The sequence below is a fragment of the Scyliorhinus torazame genome, chromosome 17, assembly GCF_047496885.1.
Source record: "Scyliorhinus torazame isolate Kashiwa2021f chromosome 17, sScyTor2.1, whole genome shotgun sequence".
NCBI classification, from domain to species: domain Eukaryota; kingdom Metazoa; phylum Chordata; class Chondrichthyes; order Carcharhiniformes; family Scyliorhinidae; genus Scyliorhinus; species Scyliorhinus torazame.
Window position 1 is genome coordinate 116,238,825 of NC_092723.1, and position 25,928 is coordinate 116,264,752.

Consider the following 25,928-nt stretch of genomic DNA (forward strand, 5'->3'; position numbering starts at 1 on the left):
AAAATGCATGTTGTGATCCTGGGGTGCCAATGGGACTGCTGAAGTTCCCCACTCTCTCTCTCTATCCCAACCACAACTTGCAATTGCTGGAAAGAAATAGCTGGTTGACAATTGAAAATTGCCCCCACCAACCCACTTCCTTGGCGTAGGTTTTACATTTCCCCTTCCCATAAATGGCATGAAGAGGCCAGCTGATCAGGCACTAAAAACACAATGGGCAGATTATTGGAAACACGGTATTTTTAAAATAGGTAAACGGTTGGAATTTTTTTTTTAAATTGCAACGTTTTTATAATGCAGAACGAGGTTCCATTTTTTTGCATGCAAAAGTAGTGTGAAGTACTGACAATGTGAAAATCGACAGTATTAAACTCACAGATTGTCATTTGTGAGATTAAGTTCATTTGTGAGATTAAGTTCATTAAAAAAGTAACTACAATGCATTAAAATAGCTTTATTTTAGAAATATCCAGCAATAAAAAACTATCCACCCGTTGAAAATGAGTTCTTCCCAATTTCCGTGAATGGCAACATACTGGGCGGAGCTTATTACTACCTGTCCAACCAGCTAAGAGTGGAAATGACATCTTTCAGCAACAGTACCGTGACCCGGGAAATTTAAAGCGCACGGAGAGCCGAGTTTTCGTTTAAACACTGAATGGTTGTGCTGGAAGAGGTTGGTTCGTGAATGACTGTAGGTAGGTTTGTACGAGGCGGCGTTGTATGAATTTGTTGCATTGATCTTACGGAGAGGTGTAAACGCCTAGCAGCGCCACTTGTTTGAAATGTGGAAGCTTAGTTGTATTTACAATTTACTTTGCAAGTTTCCATACAATTTTCGACAACGTAACTAACTCCTTATTGCTTTTACTCACGGAAGGGAACACAGATGAAGTGTTCATTGAAGGAAGAGTCATACCGAAGGTGTTAATTTGTCTCTTACAGACATTGATGGATAATGGAGTGTTTCCAAATTTTCCCTTCATTTAATTGTCCAGGTGGTGTATGGCGCAGAATTAATGTGCGGATAATATACTATATATAGCTATTCTCTCCAGGGTGCAAATGTTTTTTTTCTACTTTTTTTGAAAGAGGTTGTACTAAGATATGGGAGCTCGTTGCTTCAGTGTTTATTAATGTGAAGGTATCTTCTATTGAGACAACGTATTCCCTCAGTCCACACCTTCCCCACCCCATCCTGTAACAACCCCCCAAGCTCTTGAGACACCCATTGGAACAGCTTAACCTGCATTTGGTCACATTGTGAATGAAATTTATTGTGGTAATATGCAGCATGCTGTAGCTGTGAGTGATATAATCACTGGTGACATTGACTTTAAGGATTTTATCCTAGAGAATAAAAGGGGTGGCAAGGTAGCACAGTTGTTTCACAGCTCCAAGGTCCCAGGTTCAATTCCAGGCTTGGGTCATTAACTGTGCGGAGTCTGCACATTCTCCCTGTGTCTGCGTGTGTTTCCTCCCACAGTCCAAAGATGTGCAGGTTAGATGGATTGGCCATGTTAAATTGCACTCGGGTGAGGTGGGGTTACTGGTTTACGGGGATAGGTGGGCTTAAGTGAGATGCTCTTTCCAAGAGCTGGTGCAGACTCGATGGGCTGAATGGTCTCCTTCTGCACTGTAAAGTCTGAAAAGAGTACAAGGGAGCTAAACTGCTCTTTCCAGGGGCTGATGCAGACTGAATGGGCCGAATGGCCTCCTCCTGCACTGTAGGGATTATATGAAATCCGAATTGGGTTACTTTCCAAGTTGCAGTCATGTTGGTTGGTTGTTGGTTTGGGAGGGGGTTATGTTTACGTTTGTATTTGTTGTTATAAAATCATAAATGCCTTGATAAAATGTTTTTTTTAAAAAAAACGTTGCAAGTTGGAGCTCTGGTAGAATAGTAGAATCCCTACAGTGCAGAAGGAGGTCATTCGGTCCATTGACTCTACACCGGCATTAGAAAGAGCAGCCTGCTTAAGCCCACACCTCCACCCTATACTTGTAACTAGGGGCAATTTAGTCTGGCCAATCCACCTAACCTGCACATCTTTGGATGTGGGAGGAAACCGGAGCCACGCAGACACAGCGAAAGTGCAAACTCCAGAGTCACCCAAGGCTGGAATTGAGCCTGGGTCCTTGGAGCTGTGAAACAGCAGTGCTAACAACTGTGTCACTCTACCGCCCTCTGTCAGAGGGGGTTCAGTCCCACTCTAGAAACGTGAGCTGAAACTATGGTGTAATACTGAGGGAGTGCCACGCTGTTAGAGGCTTGGTTTTTTGGATGAGTTGTCAAACAGCGGTCCTGTCAGGTGAACATGACAGAGGAGCAGGTGCCTTTGCTAATAGTCAATCAACATCACAAAATAAAATCCAGTCATTATCACCTTATAGTTTGTGGAGCTTGCTGTGTTCGGAGGGGTTGCCACGTTTCCCACACTGCAAGAGTACTTCAAAAAATATCTGCTTGGCTGTAAAGTGTTTTGGAATGTCTGGTGGTAATGAAGGTGCTATATAAATGCAAGTCTAGGACATTGACCTCATTAAAAGCCGAAAAAAATGGGAGATAGTTTTAAGTGTGGACAAAATCAAGCTAATGAACCCATTGATAAAAGCAAATGACTGTAGATGTTTGAATCTGAAACAAAACCGCTTTATTTTTGCTAACCACTACACCACCATGCTGCCCTATCAAAGCTAGAGAATTGAAAATGGGGTCAGATTTAAGCTAGGTGGAGATTGACAGGCGTCATGGACAGAAACAATGTAAATTGGGATGTTTTAAGTATTAAGAAAGGTGCTGATAGTGGCACAGAAAGTGATTAGAATGTGTGAATGGCTGCTGGCCCCTATCCAGCCCCCCCCCCCCCCCCCCCGCCACAACAGTATGAATCTGACCCTATTTCCTGTTCTCTACGGCTTTGACAGACATCCAGACCAGAAACAGTAGCTCTCTTCTCTCCTCTCTCTCCAGTTCGACCTGTTGAGATTGTCCAGTATTTTCTGTTTTTGTAATTAACCCATAGGCATGATTTGACTCATGGCATGTATGTTGGACTGTAAATTAAGCATTATGTATAACTGTTTAGATATGTTTTAGAATTTAGTTAAAAAGGCATTTGTAAGACATTCAATCTGTGTGCTGGGTATATTCTCTGGAATGAAACTTGATGAATGGTGTTTCAGAAAGTGTTGATATCTGGAGTTAATTAAATGTTGCAAACTTGGCTTACAAGAGATATCCTCTCTGTTGGGTAGAGACCATGATGAGGCAAATTCTTCATGGCATATAGAGTGTTTCTGATGGAGTAAAATGAGTTTCCTCCGGGTGCTCCGGTTTCCTCCCACAGTCCAAAGATGTGCAGGTTAGGTGGATTGGCCATGATAAATTGTCCTGAGTGTTGGGTGGAGGTGTTGACCTTGGGTAGGGTGCTCGTTCCAAGAGCTGATGCAGACTCAGTGGGCCGAATGGCCTCCTTCTGCACTGTAAATTCAATGATAATCTATGATCAATCTAGGACAAAGGTTCGGCACAACATTGTGGGTCGAAGGGCCTGTTCTGTGCTGTATTGTTCTATGTTTTTCTAACCCCCCCACCCCCCACCCCCGGGCCAATGGGCTGTTTTTGTTAAAACGTCGATGTTGTGTAAAATGGGAGTTCTGTCATAGCACTGGATATTTGTGCACATTCCACCAAAAATGTAATTTCCTTTATAGGTTGGCCAAAAAAAAACGATGACCTGGAGCATGGTGACCAGCCGGCACCTCCTCCATCCCTTCAACCTGGAGCATGGTGACCAGCCTGCTCCTCCTCCATCCCTTCAACCTGGAGCATGGTGACCAGCCGGCTCCTCCTCCATCCCTTCAACCTGGAGCATGGTGACCAGCCGGCTCCTCCTCCATCCCTTCAACCTGGAGCATGGTGACCAGCCGGCACCTCCTCCATCCCTTCAACCTGGAGCATGGTGACCAGCCGGCACCTCCTCCATCCCTTCAACCTGGAGCATGGTGACCAGCCTGCTCCTCCTCCATCCCTTCAACCTGGAGCATGGTGACCAGCCTGCTCCTCCTCCATCCCTTCAACCTGGAGCATGGTGACCAGCCTGCACCTCCTCCATCCCTTCAACCTGGAGCATGGTGACCAGCCTGCACCTCCTCCGTCCCTTCAACCTGGAGCATGGTGACCAGCCGGCACCTCCTCCATCCCTTCAACCTGGAGCATGGTGACCAGCCTGCACCTCCTCCATCCCTTCAACCTGGAGCATGGTGACCAGCCTGCACCTCCTCCATCCCTTCAACCTGGAGCATGGTGACCAGCCTGCACCTCCTCCATCCCTTCAACCTGGAGCATGGTGACCAGCCGGCACCTCCTCCATCCCTTCAACCTGGAGCATGGTGACCAGCCTGCACCTCCTCCGTCCCTTCAACCTGGAGCATGGTGACCAGCCTGCACCTCCTCCATCCCTTCAACCTGGAGCACGGTGACCAGCCTGCACCTCCTCCATCCCTTCAACCTGGAGCATGGTGACCAGCCTGCACCTCCTCCATCCCTTCAACCTGGAGCATGGTGACCAGCCTGCACCTCCTCCATCCCTTCAACCTGGAGCATGGTGACCAGCCTGCACCTCCTCCATCCCTTCAACCTGGAGCACGGTGACCAGCCTGCACCTCCTCCATCCCTTCAACCTGGAGCATGGTGACCAGCCTGCACCTCCTCCATCCCTTCAACCATGTTGTGGAAGGAGAAAGCTGAAGGATTATATAAATAAAAGTGCTGCAGATGGGTCACAGCATCTGTAGAGAAAGGGGAGAAGTTTGAGCATTTTGTTATAACACTTTGAAATATTCCATTTTTGGTTCCATGGCAGTTGGTAGCTTCTATTATTGGAATCCATAAAACCCACAAACTAGCTAATCAGCTGAGCAAATTCTTACTAAACATGTAAGGTTACAGCCCCAACCAATATCCCGCCAAACTTCTAATCAGATTAACTGGCCTTTTTTTAGCTCCCTGCCCTTGCGGCGACTTTTCACTGTACCTCCTAATATCTGACTGCTTTTAACAGTAGAATTATTTCATAAAGTGTAAAGCAATGGTCATTGTCCCTTCAGCAAATGTATATCCTGTGGGGAAACAATGGGAGAATATATTTAAATCAAGATAATTTAATTGTTTTGGGTTTAAATCCAAATTTGCAATTGTGATGCATCATTCAGTCGATACTTGTGTCACCGTAGTAACTTTGCTCCACCAGTTGGTACAAAGAATGAAATTTTATTTATACAACATGCTTTATACAGAGCAGTACAGCCTTGTTGCTGTCAGTGTCTCCTGGATCAAACAGGCCAAAGCCTGCGCTCTGCTCAAAGATTCTGCGTGCTAGGTACCAACTGGATGAGTTGGTCACATGAACCTTTCGAAGATCACCCCTTAAAAGGGGTCAGCTACTACATCTGCCCCCTGCCCCACCCCCTCAACCCAAGTTCCTTAATATTGTGATGAATATATATAATTGTTATATTTTATTTGTTACAGTAATGTTGTTTTAAAAATCTTGATTTAAAATATATATACAGGCAGTACGTCTGCTAAAGCTATGATTTAAGGAGCTGTAAATGTGGTAATTGTTGATTTTAACCATTTACTTGTTTACATATAGATGGCTAATGGAGTATTGTTTTAGATGGCTAATGGAGTATTGCTCATGTTTAGGAGGTTCCCTGGGGTGTAGATCATTTGAGCGATTTGTATTTAGTCCTAGCTAAGCGGGTGTGAAATCTGTCCAATTCAGATACTTCAACCAGCTCCGTAATCAAAGTTTACCCAGGTATCTTTCTTTATGAGAACAAAGTTTGGACACATATAATGCAACGCACTTTATTAAATATAGTTAATCTGTACATTACCCACTGCATTTACAAGAAACGCCCACGATTCGACTATACTACCTGCAAAAGTGGTTTTGTATGCTGTAGATCCAATCTCCGAGTCCCTCTGGTTCCTCTTTGCTGTTGCTTGCTTGCTTCTGGTCAAGGTCACCTCACACACCGAGTCTTTGCTGGTGTCTATGAGAGTGCCTACCTTTAACCCCCTCTCTCCCTGCCTTTCCAGAAACTTCTCTGGCTACCGGCCAATGAGGTGTCGGGAGGGGTCCCAGCAGCCAGTTGTCCAGTTGATAACCGTTTGATGGGCCACCTGAGCCTGACCCAGGTGTCCCATCTCTGCTGGTATGGGCTGCACATGACCTGTTCCCATATAAGGCAACAGTAGATACTCTGTGACGGAATGTGGGCCATAGACAATAGACCTGTGCATTTCAATGGGGTATGATGATCTCCTGCTGGGTCTCCATGTGATGAGCTTTGGTGGGTGATTAAATGTGACAGACCGTGACATGTTCTGGCAGTTTGTCTGTTGGTTGTGTATTTGACTTTGGCCAGGTCTGGATTCCACCAGCCTTCCTGAGGTTTGACTGCAGTATGATTTAAAAATGCCCAATTCTTTAATTTAGGATATCCAATTTAATTGGCCTTAAAACTTGGCCCTGATATTATCTCACCGGTCATAGGACATCTTCGTGGCAGGAGACTGGAGAATACCTTGTGCTTGGGATACAGATGATGTAATTAATGGGATGAGCCAGGTCTGTTTGCAATTTTGCCATAGGATTTAAAATTAAACAGCAAAAGTGTTTGGCAAGACAATTTCCGGGTTGTTTCTGGAAGGGTGTATACAAATGTCTGCAAAGAGAAGCGAGGTACCCTGATAACTTTATTTAAATGCTCAATTAGAATATGCAGTGGCAGGTATAGCTAGTGTTGTTAATGTGGTTAATTCAGCATTTAAATTAAAGGGTGTTTTTTGTTTACCATAAAAGATACCTATTGATCAGTGTTATGACCTATGTGGTTTAGTAATCTTTCCTCCGTCTTAAAATGGCAACTTGTTAGGATTTTCATAGGGGATCATAACAGTATACAGAATTATAGTTGTACAGTTTCCCCATAATCAGTCCATCAAAACCTCCCCTCTAGTGGCTTCCGTTTCCTCATAGAGTGGCGCAACGTGACTTAAGAGGTATGCTTCTGTTGGGTATTTTGTGCAGAAACTGTCACACTAAGTCTCTCTCTCTCCTGGAACTGAGGCTTCAACCTCCTCTTTCAATTGGAACAATGCTCTCACCTGTCACAGGCTGATTGAAAATTTCACTCCTTGGGCAGCCAACAACACTTCCAGCTGGTAACAAAGAATCTGGTTGTAACATTGGCTTCTGGGGCAACTGATGATCCACATGTTTCCTCGAAATCCTGTATTGTACATTCACCTCATAAGATAACAGTCCTGACTTGACCCAGTGTCATGGGTGTGTCCCTTTAAGAAATGTTTTTGTCTTATCACATGGCTTCAGTTATGTCATTGTGTGAGTGGAGCTGGGCTGTGACTCTTGAGGTTTTTACTTTCGCTTTCAGTTTTGACTGCTGTGGACTACAGACAGAAAAAATGTGTTTTGGCCTGTCTCTTTGTATTTTCATTTTAAAGAGTTGTTCCAGAAAAAAAACTATTGATTATAGCCACCTGCTTTGTAACTTAAAATATATAGTTTGCTTTCCGGAAGGGTCCAAACCTGCTGGTGAGATAGGGTCAGAATCTCAGGAAAAGCCAATCTTATTCAAGTGAGAATGTAAAGTGCTGGTCCACGTCCTTGAAAAGAGGTTTTTGGTTTATGGGATTTTGTTTTTGAATTGGAGCAGTTAAGGGGGGATTCATTAAGTGTTATACATTGGTTACGGTAGCTGTGGGGTGTCCTAATGTTTGTGCTGTTTGTTTATATAGATATGTTAACGAAGTTTGTGGAATAAAGCTTATTTTGATTAAAGTGCCGAAGAAGACTGTTGAATCACACCTGAAGGGAAGGCTCTTGTGCTCATAGCCAAATTCAACATAAAGGTTGTAGGTCAGATGGACTTCATAATATACTTTGGAGTTTCTAAACCCTGGTCCATAACCAGTACAAACAACAAATGTTTATTTAACAAAACATGCTATTTTCAGAGTAGTACAGTCTTGATGCTGTCAGTCTGCCTCCTGGATCGATCTGGTGATTCCGTGCACTGGGTACTGATTGGGTGAGCGGGTCACATGAGTCTTCAGAAGATAGCCCCTACAGCTACTACAGTCACGAAGAAAAAGAATGTGCTTACATTATTAAACATGACCAATACATTGGGTGATTTAAGGATGTGGTTTTTTTTCTGTAGATGTTTTTTATTTCAATTAGGTGCAGCTATTTCCTCACTTTATCTACAATTGAGAAATTTAGGAATAGGGTAGGGATAAATAAGTAAATATATTTTAGAACATGTTGCTTCGTATTATTTCATATCGGGTTGCTGAAAAGGTTTTCACTAACTTGCCTTTCCTTGTAGTGGTTGCTTGGCTCAGTTGGTGTTTTCACCTTGCATTAGTAACAATATTTTGAGCTGTCATTTCAACCTGCTATTCCTTGAAAGTTGTTGCTTGGCTAATTGTTTACTGCTCTTCAAAATAACAGTTGAAAGTTCTTAAACTTAATGAGCATTGCTGTACATAATTGAACTCAAATTGCACTCTTTTTAAAAAAAAATTCAGACAGACAAGATGTCGACCGCTGGTGAAATGGAGCACGACAGGATGAAAAAATTCAAGAATCGAGGCAAAAATGTAGAGGTACTTGGGTTGGTTCTTGCGTAGTATAGCTAATGAGAGAAAAATATGTTTCAATTTTCTACTCCTCATTTGACATTAGTTCAAATTACTCCGGGAAACAAGTTTGTCCAATATAATGAGTAACTTCTGGACATGCCACCCAAGTGGCATTTGTCCACTCGACAAACGCAATGGTTACAGCCAACAGTTTACATCAAAAGCTGTGCCTGCAGGTTCCAGTTTTAATACTTTTACATACTTGTAACCTTGCCCCAGCAGTTTTCATTGCTGCTTTAAATATTCTAGTAATACCGAGGAGGAGCAACTGCCAAACGCTTCATTCTGGAAGATTCTCTTGGTGAAAGGAGATATGGATAATGGTACCGCATCCAGTGACATTGTTCAGGGCAAATATATATTTTCTGTTTGGGGTGTATCGTAGGATTGGGAATATATTTTTCCCCAACACAAGTGAGGAAAGCACCAGAAGTGACTGTGATAAACAACAAAGCTAATTTTGGTTTGGGTGGTGATGGTAGAAATCTGCATAGGCAGTGCTCTCCAAAGCATCAAGCAGAAGTGTAAGATAAGACTGGGCTTTGATATCCTTTCTGCACTGGTCTACCAGGGTTTCCCAGATATTTTTTGTTAGATTGGAAGATTGTAGAGATGCTGAAACTATGTTGTAAAGAGAAGCGAACTAGCTAACTTTTTGGGTTTAATATCTTAATCTAGGTGGAGATCTGAAGAAATATTGAAGTGGTTGGTGTTGTCCTTTGCATTCTTTCAGGACTGCATCTATTCACTTGTGGAAAAAACTATTGCAATTAAGGGTTTTATTGTGGATGGTTGTATTGATTTTAATCTTGTTGCTTATTGTTTGGTCATATTTTACATCAGCTGCCATGTCCAAACCACTGTCGTAGTACTGGTGCTTAACCAGTCACGCCACTCCTCTGGGACATGGGTGCCTCTTTGAATACCTTCACCCTGTAAAAGCTTTGTTCTAATTTGAAATGTTTTTGCCCATTGCCCGAGATCCACCTCCAAAGCATTGAAGCAGTGACTTGTGCTCTGATTTTAATCTCCATCCCAGTTCCCCTTGACCTCCGTCCTCTGAATTTGCCACTCTTTCTTCCCCCCCCCCCCCCCCCCCCCCACCCTCCCATCCCGAACCATTTCCTCCACAGATACTACATCTCCACTCCTATTCTGACAACTTTCCTCCCAGCCAGGCTCTTAGTTTCTTCCCAAACTCCTCTGCTTCACATAACTCTGATTCTTTAGATCCTCTTTTTCCAAACTCATCCATTTGACCTTTTTGTTCATCCTCCTGATATCCCCTTTACTTATTTTTATTAGCAACTTTTTCTTACAATGAAGATGCAACAATGTAATTCCTTTTTCAATCGGTAAATAAAGATTTTGGCGGTTTCCTGCAAATAGCTAATATTATGCCTATATTAAGAAGGGAGGTGGAACACATCCAGGGAATAAAAGGCCAGTGAACCTAACATTGGAGGTAGGAAAAAGAATCACCCCACCTAAAGGAGAAAGTAGAAAAACATTTTGAAGACCAAAATTATAATAAAGACCCAGCTCTTGCTCAACTGATCTTATTGATTTATTTGAATGTGTCATGAGAATGTTGCTTTAAGAAATGGCTAGCTGCTCATGTTACTGCAGTGATGTCAGAGTGTGGGTGGAGCTCTGGTTCTGCTTTTTAGTTTCACTTTGAGAAAAGCTTGGGTGTGTCTCTGTCTTTTTGTTTTTGTTTTTCAGTGTGTTGCAGCTGAAGTCAGCCAAAGCAGCTGTAATGTTGTTCTCTCTGCCATGAAGGACTATCTCTTAATCATTTGGTGAATTCAGAATTATAAATGTTTTCAGTATTGAATGTAAACTGTGGTGTGCTTCTGTTTAAAGGTTTGTTAAGTCTTTTGGGTGTAAAAGGACAGCATACAGGTTACTTAGTGTTGTATTCTTTGGGGGGAGTATTTGATTTACTGGTTGCTAAGATATTCACTGTTTGTTTTAAAAAGGTTAACTTGAGTTCATATCATAGAATAAACATTGTTTTGTTTAAAAAAAATAAAAAATAAAAACAAAATAAAAAACTTTTCCATTTCTGCTGTACCACACTTGTAGAGTAGACCGTGTGCTCTCCATACCAAAATCTATTAAAAGTTGTGGGTCAGGTGAACTCATGATACACTTTGGGATTCTCTAAACCCTGACCCATAACAATTGGGGGCTCGAGGGGGATCTCGAGGGGGATAAAAGTCTATCTATTGGATTGGCTTAGTGAACTTAAAGACAGTGAGGGGTGAGCATATTGCGGTTGCTTTTCAGGTGTGGTATTTTAGTTTAAGTAGGGAGTGTGTTGTGGACAATGGCTCTTTCAGAGGCTCTGAAGTTTTTGGGGGTGGGGACGGTCACACACAGTACCTTACGGACAGAGACTAAAAGCAGACTGTTAGATTTGGCAAAAACATTGCAGTTAACATTACCTGACAAAATGCGAGATGATGAGGTAATTATGGCAGTGGTTAAGCATTTAAAGTTGCCCGAGATACAGTTTGACTCATTGGAAATGGAAAAAATTCAGTTACAACTCAAACAAATGGAACATGAGAAAGAATTAAAGCAGCTTGAAAAACGAAACCAAAAAGACAGACACACCCAAGCTTTTCTCAAAATGAAACTAAAAAGCAGAACCAGAGCTCAGCTCCACCCACACTCTGATATCACTGCAGTAACATGAGCAGTTAACCATTTCTTAAAGTGACATTCTCATTACATATGTAACCAAAAATATTTGAGGTGCAATGGATCTGATCTATATACAGAAGGCCTTCAATAAGGTAGCACATAATAAACAAATGAATGAGGTCTGTGTATAGCACTGTTACTGGGTTAGCCATCTTGAGGTCTGGACTAATGCCCCAGAGGCATACGTTCAAATCCTCTGGCAGCTAGGGAAATTTAAATAGGAATTAATAAATTATTAATAATCAGTAAACGACTAAACCAACTGTCCTTCAGGGGAAGGGAATTTGCAATCCTTGTCTGATCTGGCCTACATATGACTCCAGACTCAAAGGAATGTTGTCATCTCAATTGCCCTCATAAATGCCCAAGCAAGCTACTCTGTTTTGGTGGTTTACCAAGTTCATGCTCCAGGACGATTGGGGGAGTGGGGATTAAATGCTGGTTTTGCCGTCAATGCACATCTCTCTCAAGAGTGCATTAGAGTCGGGGGCAAGTAGCAGAATAAATAGCTAATTGTCGTCAAGACCAAAAGAGCATCAGAATAAAGGTGTGGTGGGGCCATTATTTCTCATCTGATTTGGATGTTGGGATCAAAATCAAAATTTTAGTGCCTAATTTTTTTTTTCCAATTAAGGGGTAATTTAGCGTGGCCAATCCACCTACCCTGCACATCTTTGGGGTTGTGGGGGTGAGACCCACGCAGACATGGGGAGAATGTGCAAATTCCTCAAGGGCAGGGATCGAACCCGGATCCTCGGTGCCGTGAGGCAGCAGTGCTAACCACTGCACCACCCTCCAGTTTCTAAATTTGAAGGTGGCCCCAAATCTGGAGGCGAGCTGGGGTCTAGTTTGTACTAAGGAGGACTGCAACAAATTACAAGATTGAACTTGCAGCTTGAAAAGTGGAGCAGTAAACATGGATCAAACTGGATTAGAGCACACTTGGCCAACTGTGTACAATTCTGGTTGCCATACCATGGTATAGGAGAAGATGCAGGAATCATCATGGAACTGAAATTATGCCTAAATCGGGAAAGGAGGGTGAACTGGCTGCGTTTCCTTTTTTTAGAGTATGTGGAGTGACTTGTTAGAATATTTTATTAAGTAGAGATAGAAAAGATTGTGTTTCCACTTGTGTGGAAGAACATGACCCGTGTCTTCAGAACTTAAATGGGGAATTCAGAAGAAACCTTTAGCATGAAAAGTTGAGAATGTGAAATTCTCTGCTACAGGTTCAATTACCACCAGGAGTGGTTGAGATGAATAGCATAGATACTGTACATTTTAAGAAGGGAGGTTAAATTAGTATATTCGGAAGAAGGGAGTTGTGTTGAGATTTAAGGCATGATTCTCCGACCGCATCCACCCGACGACGAAGAATTCCACCTGAGGTCAATAGAGTTCTCCATTAGATGCGGCTCGCCCGTGGCGTTCTTGCGGCGGGCGGGAGAATCCGGCCCTTGGTCTTTAAGAAGGCTTGAGTGGAACATACACGTGGAGTGATTGGTCTGAATCATGTTCCGAATCCTGGTGCATATTCATTCTATCTCTAAATCCTATATTTGGCGTAGACGCTCTCATTAAAATAGCATATTTTACTAGCTTTTCAACTGACCGTAATGGTGTATGTCTTAGTAGCTTTCTACTGGGAGACATAGTGGTATTGTTGCTGGACTAGTAATCCGGGGGCTCAGGTTTGAATCCCACCATGGTGAAATTTGAACTCGCAAATTTGGAATTAAAGTCTAAACATGACCATTGTCGCTTGCCATAAAAACCCACCTGGTTCACTCATGACATTTGGGGAAGGAAATTTGCCATCGTTACCCAATCTGGTCACAGGTGATTCCAGATGAATGTAATTGACTCTTCAATCCACCCTGAAATGGCCTGACCAGGCTCGGCGTAAGGGCAATTAAGGATTGCCAATAAATGCTGTGACACTCTCATCCCATGTAAGAATAAACAAAAAATAACTCTGAACAATTATTAAAACCATTTTGTGTTGAATGCATAGAATTGCTGACCAGATTAGAAAGCAGTAGAACATTTTGCTTTTTGTTTTTGTTGAGAGTTTTGAATTTTGGAAACTTTTTAAAAAACTTTTTTTGTTGCTTAAAACAGATACTGAGGAGGCAGCGAATTGATGTTTCTATTGAATTACGAAAAGCCAAAAGGGATGAACAGATCTTGAAGAGAAGGAATATAAGCAGTTTCCCAGATGGCGAACCTTCATTACAAAAGCTTGCTGGAATGAATGTATGTATAACATTCCCATCTGGTGATGCCTGTGCCCAGCAACAAATCACCAGTTGAAATTAACCATTGTCTGATTATTCCTAGGTTGTTTATGAAATTAACATCTATTGTACCTTTTGCCAAGTCTGATTCTTAAATCTCCTCCAAGTAGAGAGTATGACTTGTAGTCAAATATCATTCAGCACCTTGGGATAGCCCAGCTAAGACTAACCTTTATTCTGTGTCCACCTACCACAGCATGGCATAATGAGCTTTTGGCCCAATGTTTTGATTTCTAATCAGCTGCCTGTATTTTCTTTTTAAATGTATATGTTGCCACAGTCCCAGAGGACTATAGGCTGCTTGCTCTCCCCTTTTGAGGGCTGACTGGTGGGGGATAAACTGGAGGGTCACCACACCTTGGGCAAAGGACAAGGCTGAGAATGCGGGGCCTTTATGAATAACCTCGGCAGGTACAGGAATTGAACCAGAGCTGTTGACGTCGCTTCGCATCACGAACCATCTGTCTAGCCAACTGAACTAACCACACCGGTTAATAATGTACAAAAAGAAAATAAATCTACCGATGTAAGGTTAAAAAGTCATATGAATGCAGCTGATTTGTACCATTTCAGATGTTGATTGGACATCTAGTAAATTGATTTCTAGAATGGACTAATTACCAAATGAGGTTTCTATCTTGATGGACGTCCGGTGGTGGATATGAAGGAGTAAGTCGCACACATGGTGGCTCCCGCTCTGGTTGGACGTTTGGACCTTTTCCCCCCCGATCTTTCAACGGACTTGAATTGTAGAACGGATGTCAGTGACAATTCTCTACTGAATTCCCACTTCAGTGAATGGAGAAAAGAACTAGAAGTGTTCGTAAGGGCAGAAATAAGAAGACAGAGAAGACTTGTGCTGTACTTGCAACAGGGGACAGCATAGCGGAGGAGCGAACCTCTGGCTTGTCGACCCAGCAGTCTATGGAGCAGCTGATGCAAGTCATCCAGGAGGGCTTTGCTACGCAGAAACGGGACTGCTTGGACCCGATAAAAGCATTGATTGAGCGGCTGAAGCTCTGGTTGAACGCCCAGAATCGGGCGATCCAGAAGGTGGAGAAGGCACTGGCTGAGCAGGAGCAGCATCAGACCGTGCTGGAGTGGGATGCTGAGGGACCAGCAAAAGAAACTTCTGGAGAAGGTGGAGGACCTAGAGAATAGGTCCCGCCGGCAGAACCTAAGAATTGTCGGGCTCCCGGAGGGGTCCGAAGGAATGGACGCTGGGGCATACGTCGCAGGCATGTTTGAGAAGCTGCTGGGGGATGGGGCATTCTCCCGGCCCTTGGATGTGGATAGGGCTCACAGAGCATCTGCAAAGAAGCCGCGAATAGGAGATCCCCTGAGGGCTATGGTGGTGAGATTCCACAGGTTCTCGCATAAGGAGCGTATTCTGCAGTGGGCCAAGCAGACACAGCTGTAAGTGGGACAACAGCACCCTGCGGGTTTATGAAGACCTGAGCATGCAGGTGACCAGGAGGAGAGCAGGCTTCAATCAGATCAGGGTAATTCTTTTCCAAGAAAAAGGTGATGTTTGGACTGTTATACCCAGCCCGTCTCTGGGTCACGCATGAGGATCAGCACTTTTACTTAGAGTCGCCTGAGGATGAGTTGGACTTTGCAAGAAAGAAAGGGCTGACGAAGGACAGAACTTTTGAACTTGGCTGCAACGTTAGTGTTTCTGTTTTCTTTGTTTTGTTTCTCTGTTTTTGTAAAACGTTTCTCGTTTTGCTTGGAACCAGCAGTAGAGCTGGGTGAGTTTATATTTGCACTGTTGGGGGATGGAGGTGTGCTAGTTTTGATCTTGGTGTTTTTCAGTTGGGCAATTGTGTGGGATTGTTTGATGTTGGAGTTGTTTGCATGAATGGGTGGGGAGGGAACAATAGGTGGGAGTGGGGAGGGAACAATAGGTGGGAGATTGTTACCATCTGGGGATGGGGGCCACCAAGCTAGCTGGGTGAGCTAGCTCTCGGAAGTGCAGTGGGGGGTGTGCATATGTTTGGTTTAGGAAAGGGATTGGGTTTCAGGGTGCTGCTAGGGGGGTGGTGAATGTTCTGCTGGCGAGGGAGGGACATGGGCTGAGGGACAGAGGAGGTCGGGGGTGGGGGCTGCCTGGGGATGGACCGGTGGAAGCGCGGATCACTGGCTGGTGGCGGGCCTAAAAAAGGGGTGACGGATGGGAGGGGGCAGCAATGAGTTCCGCCAACTAGGCTGATCACCTGGAATGTTAGAGGGTTAAATGGGCTGGTCAAAAGGGCACGTGTGTTTGCACATCTCAGGGGATTTACGGCGGACGTGGTGATGTTGCAGGAGACGCACCGAAAGGTAACTGACCAGGTTAGACTGAGGAAAGGCTGGGTCAGTCAGATGTTTCACTCTGGACGAGACTCAAAGGCTAGAGAGGTCGCGATCCTGATCAATAAGCGGGTGGTGTTTGAGGCGGGTAGAATAGTCTCAGACGTGGGCGGTCGGTATATTATGGTCAATGGGAAACTGGAGGGGGTGCAGGTGGTGTCAGTGAATGTATATGCGCCAAATTGGGATGATCTGGAATTTATAAAGAGGATGCTATGGAAGATACCGGACCTGGACTCGCACTGGTTGATCATGGGAGGGGACTTCAATACAGTTATGGACCTGGGTTTAGACCGGTCAAGCTCAAACAGGCAGGGTGCCAAGGAACAAAGAGGGTTCATGGAGCTGATATGGGGGGGGGGGGGGGGTGGTGTCCAGAGGTGATGGTCTTCGGGGTGTCAGAAGATCCAGGAGGAGAAAGAGGCAGATGTTCTGGCCTTTGCTTCCCGGGTAGCCTGGAGACTGATACTATTGGCATGGAGGGACCCAAAACCCCCGAAGTCGGAGACCTGGCTATCGGACATGGCTAGCTTTCTCTAGGTTTCATGTATCTTGTTTATTTTGTTGCTGTTTCTATACCAAAAATACCTCAAAAAATGTATCTTAATAAACGTTGCTCTTTCCTCCCTGCAGGACCATGCAATGACCATAGAAGAGATTGTGAAGGGAATAAACAGCCCTGACTCATTGCTGCAGCTTCAAGCTACAAATGGAGCTAGGTAGAGGCGCTGTTGCTTCATCTCACTGCACATAACATTTTCTAGCCCCAGTTAGAAGATTGGCGAAGTGCTTTGTCATGCATATAGGTCACATTTTTCTTGTAAGTCTGGGGATATGTAAAGTCCCGCGTTTCAGACACCATCAGTGAAAAATAAATTCTAATCTTTGATTGCAATACTTCGGGCACTTGCAACTTAAGAGCTAATATTTAACTCCCAGGGTGCATTGAGGTTGTTATGTGGGGTAATTGTCTTCTGTATCTTTTTAAGTCTGTCTGCACCCCATGCCCTACCAAGAAAATTCCACATCTGCTGAAAACCCTCCACATTTAAAATTGCAAATCCAATTAAATATGATAATTTTACTTTCCTTTCTTTTAAAACCCTGTGACCATCTATTCGGCCAAATTTAACTAAGAACAAGATGAGCCTTTAGATGGGAAATGTTGGTGTTAGTAGTAGATTAAGCACCCTGCTTTTTGGTTTCATGTATGTATATGAATCTTGTGTGTTTTGAAAAATGTGAGTACCAATTAATTTTTTCCAATAAAGGGGCAATTTAGTGTGGCCAATCCACCTAACCCGCACATCATAGAATTTACAGTACAGAAGGAGGCCATTCAGCCCATAGTCTGCACCAGCCCTTGGAAATAGCACCCTACTTAAGCCATGCCTCCACCCTATCTCCATAACCCAGAAACCCAACCTCTCCTTTGGGCAATTTAGCATAGCCAATCCACCTAACCTGCACATCTTTGAACCGTGGGAGGAAACTGGTGCACCCAGAGAAAACACACGCAGACACTGGGAGAAAGTGCAACCTCCACACCGACAGTCACCCGAATTTGGAACTGAACCTGGCACCCTGTGAGACAGCACTGCTCACCACTGTGCTATCCTGCCGACCGAATCTCTGTATTCTATCCCAATATTGTGCTTTTGCCATCTCCACCCACCAATCCCGTGCATCCCCTGCACAGTGTTATGTTATCCACTGTACATTGATCAAATGTCTACATTTGTATTATTATTCTTGCACTTAACTGCTCAGGTGCATTTTACACTGAACCACTGCATCCAACAGACTATGGTCCCATTCGAACTTGGGTCTTGGAGAAAGACTGTTGCCTAATCCTTACCCTTTACGCTGTGTGATGTAGGGAGAAATTACTAATCTGAGGGAACTTGCTCATCATTTTCCTCTTGATAGGAAACTTCTGTCACGGGCATGGAAACCGCCACTGGATGAGATTATTGAAGCCGGTCTAATTAAGAGGTTTGTTGAATTCCTTGGGCGAGATGATGATGCTGCACTGCAGTTTGAGTCAGCCTGGGCACTGACAAACATTTCTTCTGGAACATCAGCACAAACTGAGGCAGTGGTGGAAGGAGGTGCAATTCCAGCACTTGTAAATCTCCTTTCTTCTCCATACATGTACATCAGTGAGCAAGCTGTGTGGGCCTTGGGTAACATTGCAGGTATGACGGCACCAATTTTGTGATGGAGTTTATTTGTTAATTAACTTTACTGTGTACTAAACCATAAACCAATGGCAGTAACTTTTTAAAACTCTTGCAGGTGATGGCCCTCTCTATCGTGATGCAGTAATTGAATGCTCTACTGTCCCCTCACTTCTGGGATTGGTACAACCTGACGTCCCTGTAAGTCCAAATGGTCGTCAGTGGGCTGAGTGATTTGCTTCAATTTAGTCTGCCTAACAGAATGCTATGCTCCAATGAGTTGAATTTGGGTGGTTCTAATGGCCATTTAAATTAAATGAGTTCTAATAACCAGTGCACTATTTGTGATAAGGCAAGGTTCCCTTCCTGCTCCTTTCTCCACTTCTCCCCTGTCCAGCCTTGGGTGACACAGCCGAAGGCTTCATTGGGATGATGAATAAAGAGAGGGAGATTGTGCAAACATGGAATTTGTCAATTCTTGTTTCATATTAAATCCAAGTAATGCCAGTGGTGTCCTCTAGTTGGAAAGCTGTAGGTTCAGGCACTGCTCCAGGATTACAGCTTTGGCACACATCAGTATGCAGCATTCAAGGGCTGCTACATTGTTGTAGATATACTTTGATGAAACAGTGAGGTCACCATCAGTGAGAGATCCATTGCCACTTTTGGGCAGGATTAGTTTCCTGCCATTCTGGTAAAGAGCCATCCCTCGACTAACAATACCACATAGCAGCTTAATTAATCATTCCTTGAGTCTGTCCAAGTGCAGCAAGGCCTGGACAACATCTTGGCTTGGGCCGGTAAGTGGCAAGTAACTCACGTGGTAAGTGGCAAGTAAGTGTTCGGCAATGATCATCTCCAACAAAAGAGAAGCTAATCATCTCCCTTGACATTCAATAGTGTTACCATCGCTGAATCCCCACAATCCATCTCCTGGGGGTTACCATTGACCAGAAACTGAACTGCACCTGACATAAATACTGAGGCCATGAAAAACAGTCAGAAACGGGGAATTCCATGGGCAGTAACTCATTTCCTGATGTTCCAATGTCTGTCCACTATCGACCAAGCACAAGTCAGGAGTTTTGTTGGAGCTACACACATCCAGGCAGGTGGAGAAAATTCCATCACACAAGTTTAATATTACCAAGACAAAGTAGGCTGCTTGATTGGCATCCCTGACCGTACCTTCATTCACTCCCTCCACTTGACTCACTGGCAACAGTGTGTCCTGTTAAATGATGTGCTGCATCAACTTGCCAAGGGTCCTTCTGCAGTACCCTGCAACCTCTATAATCTGGAAGGACCAGGGCACCAGATGATATGGGGACACCGCCACCTGCACGTTCCCCTCCAAGCCCCACAACCATTCTGACTTCAAGCTATATTGCCATTCGTCCATGTTCTTTGGGTGTACCAACATCGACTACAGCATTTCACAAATGTACCCCATCACCACTTTCTCAAGGGCATGAAATAGCCTAACCAGTGCCATCCACATCCTGTGAAAGAATAAATTTAAAACCTAAAATAATTTCATTCCCAGTGATTTGTGTGAAGTTATCTGGCATGTTTATTAACTAAATAGGTGACCTATATATTGTAAAGTGAGATTCTCAGTGGTCCTAATTCTCTTCTTGCAAATAGGTAGTCTGCAAGTCTAATTCTACTTTAGCATCCAGCTTTGCTTCAGGATTTGGCAGAAACTTTCACTTTACTAATTCCCTCTTTCCCCTTCTCACTGTACTAATGTTGTTCAGTTTTACTTCAATTCTAGATTGGCTTCTTGCGCAATATCACGTGGACTATATCAAACATATGTCGCAACAAGAATCCACATCCGCCTCTCCAAACAGTTCAACAGATCCTTCCTACGCTGATTCAGTTGCTTCATTATGAGGATGAAACCCTTCTCTCTGATGCTTGTTGGGCAGTATCATACCTGACAGATGGCCCGAATGATCGGATTGAGGAGGTGGTTCGCACTGGTGTTTTGCCAAGGCTTGTGCAGTTAATGTTGAAGGATAAGCTGGCTCTGTTGGTGAGTAATCTGACACAAGTAGAGCTCTACCCTATTTCTCAAGCTTTTCGGATGACTTTATGCAGGACTGTGATGAGAGAAAATGATTTGCTTGCTGGTCTCAAAAATTGATTTTGTGTGGTTGGGGGGTGAGGTGGGAAAAGAGGCGAGAAATCTGTTTAATCATTAATGGCTTTGTGGCCTGCAAGTAGCATGACAAACGGCAACTTCCAATGTATGTGTCTTTGAATTGACAACTATTTCTTCAGGGCTCTTTTGGTCTGGGATATTCAGTCGGCTATTGCTTTTTGTTTTAACTACATCTTGCTGATTGGGGCAGAATGCTTGAACAAAGGACCACCAAGTTATGATCAACTAAGCGCTCAATGCCCTTCCAGGATAATTTCAAAATCCATGTCAAGGTTGGATAATTTCAAAATCCATGTCCAGGCTGGATATGTGTACTGCATATGCTTTTTTTTTTTTTGTACAATCTGTCAGCAAATTCATTGCTTGGTTTTTAACCTTTGCTTTACATGGTTTGATCAGCTATTTGGAAAAGTAGTACATGCCTTTCTTCTTGTCAGAGTAATTGCTAATCCTGTTGTTTACTTCATGTGTTCAGTGCCTATAACGATGCCAGTTCTTTGGAAAACTGGGTTGAGAGCTGTGGAATTATTTTCTTCCCCTCTAATTTCTAAGGAATAACACAAATAAAACTAATTGATGCACTGCAGCCTCCAGCACTGTCAGCATGTTTTGTGCTGTCATAATGCTTTGAGGCTTTGCTTATTCTATAAATTAGTTGGAGATTTAACCCCATCTTTCTGGTGTGTTGCCATGAGGAAGCACATACGCTGACAGGGAGAGACCCCCCCCCACCCTGATACTAGCCAGTGTGGGCTGAAAATGAGGAGCATACAAACATTTTTCACCCATATATTAGACTAATCACATTGACCTGTTAGGCCTTTGCAGGGCACAAGCCTGGGTAAGATGTATGGAGACGCTGGGCTGCCCAAAGCTGCAGAGAAACTTTGAGGGGGTTTTGGCCTCAGACACTCATTGTACTATTGTTTGGGTATGCCTTATGAGCCAAACTCCACTATGGGCAAATAGCTCTACTGTCTGTGGATAAGCTGAAGTCTAGGGGAGTAAATCCTGGCAAAAGAAAATAGAGAGGACTCCAAGGTTGATAGCTCAATGTCTGATGTCTGGCCCAAAAAAAAAAAAAAATCTGGTGTCAGACAGTCCTTTGGATCCCTTTGGATGTAACTGGAGAGGTCATGAGGTGGACCCTCTTGTTTGGGAAGCCTTTTTTCCCTGATCAAGACATTGTAGTTTTATTGCAGAGTATTAGCCTGACAGTGGAGATGGCAATTATGAATGGTAAGCCCATGTGTTCCAGTGGTCCGCCATCGCCCACTTCAGTCAGGCAGCTGCCCTGACTTGTATGGCGATGAGCTGCCACAGTCTACAGTGTTAGTCATGGGGGCAATGGGGCAACTCCCCCACAGGCCAGACCTGAGGAGAATGGGTGGGCAACCAACCAAAAAGAACAGGCTGTCTGGTGGCATGGTAGCAGTGGTTAGCACCATTGCTTCACCGCGCCCGGGTCCCAGGTTCGATTCCTGGCTTGGGTCACTGTCGTGCAGATTAGTGTGGATTTGCTCTGGTTTCCTCCCACAAGTCCCAAAAGATGTGCTTGTTAGATGAATTAGACATTCTGAATTCTCCTTCAGCGTACCTAAACTGGTGACTGGGGGATTTTCACAGTAGCTTCATTGCACTGTTAATGCAAATGCAAGCCTACTTGTGCCCAAAAAGATTATTATTATAGATAACCAGTTCGGAACACATATATGGAAGTGTGACGAAGGCTAGGCAAGCGGCAGCGTGGTCTTGGTGCATCTGGGAGCAGCAGCCAGTTACTCTGGTAGGGGAAAGGTGCAGCTGAAGTCCAATGGATTCATGGCTGATGAGAAAATGGTTGGTCAAAATGTGAGGCATCATCAAATGAAACTCAACACCACAATAGTAAGCATAAAGTATGGAGAACATACAGCAGTAAATACTTCGAACTGGGATTTACTTGGGATTGGCAGCGGAGGCCTTGTATTGGGGAGTTCTGCTCATAGCGAAGAGGGAAGCTTCACACAATTGGGGAGGAGTTGATATTGCCAGCAGATATGGAACTGAGAGAAGGCCTGCAGGCAAATTAACATAATTTCCTTGTTGGATAACAGAATTCACGAGATGGGAATGATCAGCTAAAGCGCGAAGACCAGAAAGTTGGTGTCGATTTTTATGTATTTGAACTGAATGAATCACTGGACATTGCACCTGCTCACTTGTGTAGAGTATTAACACAATGGAGAGATCCATGAGGGCTTTGTTGTAAAATTGTCGCTCAACTGCAAAGGCCAACACTGGGGTTGTTGTGTGGGTAAGAGCAGTGGCTCCACTGCACCATCCATAGGGAGGCTTGGCCACAAAGAAAATACATGCTGAGCTCATGACCATTTTGGAAGAAAGGGTTCATGGATCATAGAATTTACAGTGCAGGAGGAGGCCATTCAGCCCTTCGAGTCTGCACCGGCCCTTGGAAAGAGCACCCTGCCCAAGATTCCACCCTATTCCCGTAACCTGACTTAACCTTTTGGACACTTGAGGGGTAATTTAGCGTGGCCAATCCATCTAATCTGCACATCTTTGGACTGTGGGAGGAAACCGGAGCACACTGGGCGAAAGTTACCCACAGAACCAGTCACCCAAGGCCAGAATTGAACCTGGAGCTGAGAGGCAGCAGTGCTGACCACTGTGCCACCATACCACCCCACAAAAAGCAATTCCTGGAGTTAATTTTATCAAGGGCCATCCACTGAATTTGTGAATATTTGCTGCTCTGTGACCAGATGGGCAGTGATCATCAACTAGCTACTTCACATGAGTTATCCCGAGGAAAGGTACACTCGCGTCTGTCTGAAGTGAATTCTTTTATTTGATTCAAAGTTTGAACTCTCAATATTTTGGTGATTTTTTTTTTTTTTTTTTTTTTTCTTTTTTTTTTCCAGTGGCTTGCCAGATGACACACACCTGGCAGATATTTTCAGTCACCTTAAGCTTGCCGCATTGAAAAGCAGATATCTGAATAAACCTAACATTGAACCAGATCTGCGAAAGAACAACTTCTTGCTAAGGGGCAAGTGTTGGCTTTTTCCACTGGTAATCCTATTTCCGATAAATGTGCTGTGATTGAGTGCAATGCATTTGAGTGTGCATCATAAACTATTAGAAATAGTTTCCATAAAGGAACAAATTGGGAACCACTGCACTTTGACAAGCTGAGCTCCACATCAGCCATTGCTGCCATGGGGTTTATGACCCCAAAATCTCATCTCGTGATGCCACTAGGGGTCCTGACCCATACAGAAGCCCTGGCTTCGACCAATGGCCATTGAGATTGGGGACGCCCATTTAAGACTGACGAGGAGGCATTTCTTCTCGGGAGGGTAGTAAATCTGCAGCATTCTGGCTGGGTCATTAAGTATGTTCCAGACTGAGAGATACAGATTTTTCATCAGCAAGGGAATCCAGGGTTTTGGAAAGTGGAGTTGAGGATTGAAGATTATCACATCAGTCATGATTTCATTGAATGGCAGAGCAGACTTGGTGCACTGAATGGCCTATTTCTGGTGGCTTGGTAGCACAATGGTTAGCACTGTGGCTTCACGGCTCCAGGGTCCCAGGTTAGATTCCTGGCTTGGGCCACTGTGCGGAGCCTGCATTTTCTCCCCGTGTCTGTGTGGGTTTTCTCCGGGTGCTCAGGTTTCCTCCCGCAGTCTAAAGACGTGCAGGTTAGGTGTATTGGCCATGCTAAATTGTCCTTGGTGTCCAAAAAGGTTAGGAGGGGTTACTGGGTTATGGGAATAGAGTGAGGGTGTGGGAATAGAGTGGGGGTGTGGGCTTAAGTGGGGTGGTCTTTCCAAGGGTTGGTGCAGACTCTATGGGCCAAATGGCCTCCTTATGCACTTGTGGCCTATGGAATGATTTCATGCTCCCAGTATACAACTTTATTTGTTTGTGTACTGAGTACAGGCAACCAGTGAGCAATTATTTGGCATGTTGCTGCAAGCTGCACCTGACTCAACCTGCATTTAATCCCTGGCTTTACCAAGTTGAACAGAAATTTTCACCTGCCAGCAGGGCTGAAGGAGTAGAAAGGAGATTAATTCTGTGCCCATACCAATCCTGGCAGAAGGTTGGCCTCCACTCTGATTTTTTATTTTTTATTTCTCTCTAGCAGAAACTTCCATTTGTTCTGGTCTCAATGTAAAAAAAACAAAAATCAATTTGGTTCTGCAATCAACCCTGCATATGGCTCAGAACCACAAAGTGGTGCAGTCACTAGAAATCAATCTCCAGTGACCTGACAATTTCTCTGCGTAGCCTTGCAACAATCACCAATGGTGGATGATTTAATCTGAAGCCTTTTTCTACAACTGTTTTTGTTCCTTTTATTATAGACGCCTGCCCTCCGTGCTGTCGGAAACATTGTGACTGGAACTGATAGCCAAACAGAGGCTGCACTTGAAGCAGGGGTTCTCTCCGTTCTCCCGAAACTTTTGAAACATCACAAGAGCTGCATACGGAAGGAAGCTGCTTGGACCATTTCCAATATTGCTGCTGGACCTACAATGCAGATTCAACAGCTGATTACTTGTGGAGTAATAGCTCCCCTTATTGAACTTCTGGAAACTGTAAGTACTTGATTACCATCGAATAACAGTAGGTTTAACATGCAGGTTTGAGTGGACTTCAGTAGATTATACTGCACTTAATGTACATCTTGAGAGGGAGGTGTCATTTTTTGTCATATCCAGGAAATCATGCCTATGTTATGCATTGCAGTCTTGATGAGGCCTTTGACAAAGTAATTTGGTTAAAGTGGAATTTTAGCAGTCCAGAATCCTTTCCAGCTCCTGAATGTATTAAATGTGTTTTTTTGCTATTGATTTGATTGAGTCTATGTAGGAAATGCTGGCAAGACCTTTTTGTCCCATTCTACCCTGAAGGTGATGAACTGCTAAATGTTGTGGTCTTGATGCTTCCAGTGTCCTTGGGTAGAAAGCTCAAGGATTTTGACCCAGTAACAAGGGGTGTGGGGGAAAGGAGAAAGAAAGTGGCATTATTCCAAGTCGTGATGTTCTGCAACTGGTCCTATGTCCTTCCAAGGTTCTTAGTACTTAAGAGGTGTTGTTAAAAGCCTTGGTAATTTGATGTTGTGCATCTTGTATGTGCAGTGACTGTTTGAGGTAGTGGGTAGAATGTCAATCAAGTGGGCTGCTTTTGTCCTGGCATTAGAGGGAATGTTCTGCCCCAGGGTGGTGGTGGTGGTGGATTTGGTGATGGTAATGCTGATAAATGTCAAAGGGAAGTGGTTAGATTCTCCTTGGAGATAGTTATTACCTGGCACTTGTGGGGCACAAATTGCTCATCACTTGTCTGTCCAGGGCTTGTTGCACGTGGGCACGCACTGCTTCACTGTGAGGTATTGAGAGAATGGAATTAGAATATTGTAGGTGACTGCTTATTTTAATCAAAACCACCTACAGTGGATT

The 25,928-nt window shown here is 43.9% G+C and overlaps 1 protein-coding gene across 1 annotated transcript in view; it reads left to right on the forward strand.

The window, feature by feature from the left end:
• The first annotated feature begins 603 nt into the window (after positions 1-603).
• LOC140393569 (importin subunit alpha-5-like) overlaps positions 604-25,928 on the forward strand; it is a 32,207-nt gene continuing 6,882 nt past the window's right edge. The window contains exons 1-8 of the mRNA XM_072479852.1: positions 604-698; positions 8,630-8,707; positions 13,580-13,714; positions 16,741-16,826; positions 18,037-18,305; positions 18,406-18,488; positions 20,065-20,328; positions 24,834-25,067. Of these exons, the coding sequence (XP_072335953.1) occupies positions 8,639-8,707; positions 13,580-13,714; positions 16,741-16,826; positions 18,037-18,305; positions 18,406-18,488; positions 20,065-20,328; positions 24,834-25,067 (1,140 nt within the window). The 5' untranslated portion in view covers positions 604-698; positions 8,630-8,638. The remainder of the gene's footprint in view (positions 699-8,629; positions 8,708-13,579; positions 13,715-16,740; positions 16,827-18,036; positions 18,306-18,405; positions 18,489-20,064; positions 20,329-24,833; positions 25,068-25,928) is intronic.